This window comes from Etheostoma spectabile, chromosome 14 (assembly GCF_008692095.1).
Source record: "Etheostoma spectabile isolate EspeVRDwgs_2016 chromosome 14, UIUC_Espe_1.0, whole genome shotgun sequence".
NCBI classification, from domain to species: Eukaryota; Metazoa; Chordata; class Actinopteri; order Perciformes; family Percidae; genus Etheostoma; species Etheostoma spectabile.
Genome location: NC_045746.1, coordinates 17,373,247 through 17,375,437, shown reverse-complemented (window position 1 = coordinate 17,375,437; position 2,191 = coordinate 17,373,247). Strand labels below are relative to the sequence as shown.

The following is a 2,191-nucleotide window of genomic DNA, read 5'->3' as shown; positions in this document are numbered from 1 at the left end:
TATATATATATATATATATATATATATATATATATATATATATATATATATATAGCTCGTCTACTAGCATCAGTTTTATTTTTCATTTCTTCTATTTTATATTAAAAAAAAAATGGTATATTAAAAATATGATGTAAAGAGATTGTCGTATGTTTAACATTCTATTTGCTAGTTCATTAACATATTGTGGAGTAAAATGTCCTAAAGTCCTCATCTCCAATTGGTTCTTGCTGCCAAGAATATACATATGATTCTTCATTTGAGCTCTTGGGGGTTGCTTTTAAAATGTTACTCTAAGAGTTTACTGCAAATTGGAGTAAGTCGCTTGATAAATAGTCTCAAGTACGTTGCTCTTTAGAAGTGTTACTGTTATGAGACTCACACTCTTGCTCCAGGTCAGGCCGGTGGTGTGGTGCTCTTTGATGTAGTTTTGCAGCTCCGCCCAGATGGAGAGGTAGGCCTTCACCCAGTCCACATGTGTCTGGTCCCTGTGAGAAGAGATTAAAGTAGACATTAAACATCTCAGCTTTTTGTGTTTCTTTTACCCCCTCCAGCAATTTGTTGTTCTTTATTGCTAGTCTCTGGGAAGTCTCACAGGAAAAACAAACAATGCTTGAGATGTAGAACAGAAACAAAACCAGACATTTACTACTACGTTTTTAAAATCCACATTAACCACTGAGTGAAAATCTCACACTATTTGAACAGCAACTGTTTTGATCCCATGCCTAGTATATTTTATACAACATTCAACTCTGCAGATTACTCGCTAACACATTTGATTAAAACTGTTTCTGTTCAACTGATCAGCATAAACAGGCTGATTTTTAGTCTCATTAACTTCTACCTTCTAACGTGACTGTAAATCTGCTCCAAAACACAAAAGCTTTGGTCTAAATACAGGAAGTCTAGCAGTAGCATGCGTCAGCGTGTCGTGTGGCAGCGCTGACTCAGTAAAAGTATTTAAAAAATAAAATAAAAAATAAAAAGAGACTGGAGGAAGGAAAGACAGATGGGTTCAGCAAGTTGCTTGGCTGCATATGAAGGCTTTCAGTTATAAGATATTACAATATTTTAAAAACAAATGATGCGTAAAAAAAATGAAGCCCACTAGATTGTTGCGTTACATCTAAAATTAGTGTGTGGACAGCTTTACTGCAGAATAATAATAATTACTACTACTATTACTAATAATAATAATAATAATAATAATAATAATGAATAATGTCGCTTTACTTACTTTTCCTTGAATTCTTTGAGCACACGGTTGGTGTAGAACATGGCAGCATCCTGCATCTCTTTAACGTAGGGGCATGGCTTAGGAGCCTGGGAATCAAAGAAAACTAAACAAAAGTGCATTGTATCTAAACTAAGATTAAATTAAAGTTTGACATTTTGGGATATATGCTCATTTGCTTTCTTGTGGGAGTTTGGAAAGATTAAAAGTACAGAAGTCTGTATGCTAAATATGAAGCTACACCTATAGGACGGTTCTATGAGATTACCATAAAGACTGGAAGCAGGGGAAAAAAAGCTAGCATGTGTCTGTTAAAGTAACATTTGCCTTTACACCTTTTTTTGCAGAAATTAAACTATACAAGATGTAGAATGTTAATTAGTGAGCTTTAAAAAAAATAAGTAAATAAATAAAAAAAAGGTGCTGATGGTCAGTTTCTTATCGTTGAGAGGGAGACATGCTAGTTGTTTCCCTGTTTACAATCTTTAAGCTAAGTTAACCAGCTGTTGGCTCCATCTTTACATTCACTGGATGTATTAGTCATAAGGACAAAACAGCAGCAAGCAAAGAGTTAATCATCTAAACCGTAACAGTGAAGCTCTGTTTCTGTGGCCATGTGTCAGCCAACAAACTGTCGCTCAGCAGACAGTGATGACAGAATCAAAGAATGGCTTGTTTCCGCCCATTATATACTCATTTAACATGCGCGCATGCACGCACGCCCGTTAAGCCAGTCTCACCATGGCGACCCATCCGAGGGCGGGCACGCTCTCGCTCACGGCAGAAAGGTGGTTGAACTGTGGCGAGCTGCGGTTCTGCTCGCGGAACGTCTGCACCTGCTGGATCGCTTTGGACACCGGCTGCAGGAGAGTCGTCAAAACTGCCTGAAAAGGAAGACGACTAAAGGTTTACAGCTTGAACAAGACTAACAATATGTTTGTTGTTCCTCCCCCC

At 37.3% G+C, this 2,191-nt stretch overlaps 1 protein-coding gene across 2 annotated transcripts in view; it reads right to left on the bottom strand.

Annotated features, from left to right (window-relative positions):
• cap1 (CAP, adenylate cyclase-associated protein 1 (yeast)) overlaps nucleotides 1–2,191 on the bottom strand; it is a 13,185-nt gene that overhangs the window by 4,386 nt on the left and 6,608 nt on the right. For both annotated transcript variants that reach the window (XM_032535319.1, XM_032535320.1), the window contains 3 exons: nucleotides 1,978–2,121; nucleotides 1,241–1,326; nucleotides 383–488 (listed from right to left, as the gene is read on the bottom strand). In XM_032535319.1, the coding sequence (XP_032391210.1) occupies nucleotides 383–488; nucleotides 1,241–1,326; nucleotides 1,978–2,121 (336 nt within the window). The remainder of the gene's footprint in view (nucleotides 1–382; nucleotides 489–1,240; nucleotides 1,327–1,977; nucleotides 2,122–2,191) is intronic.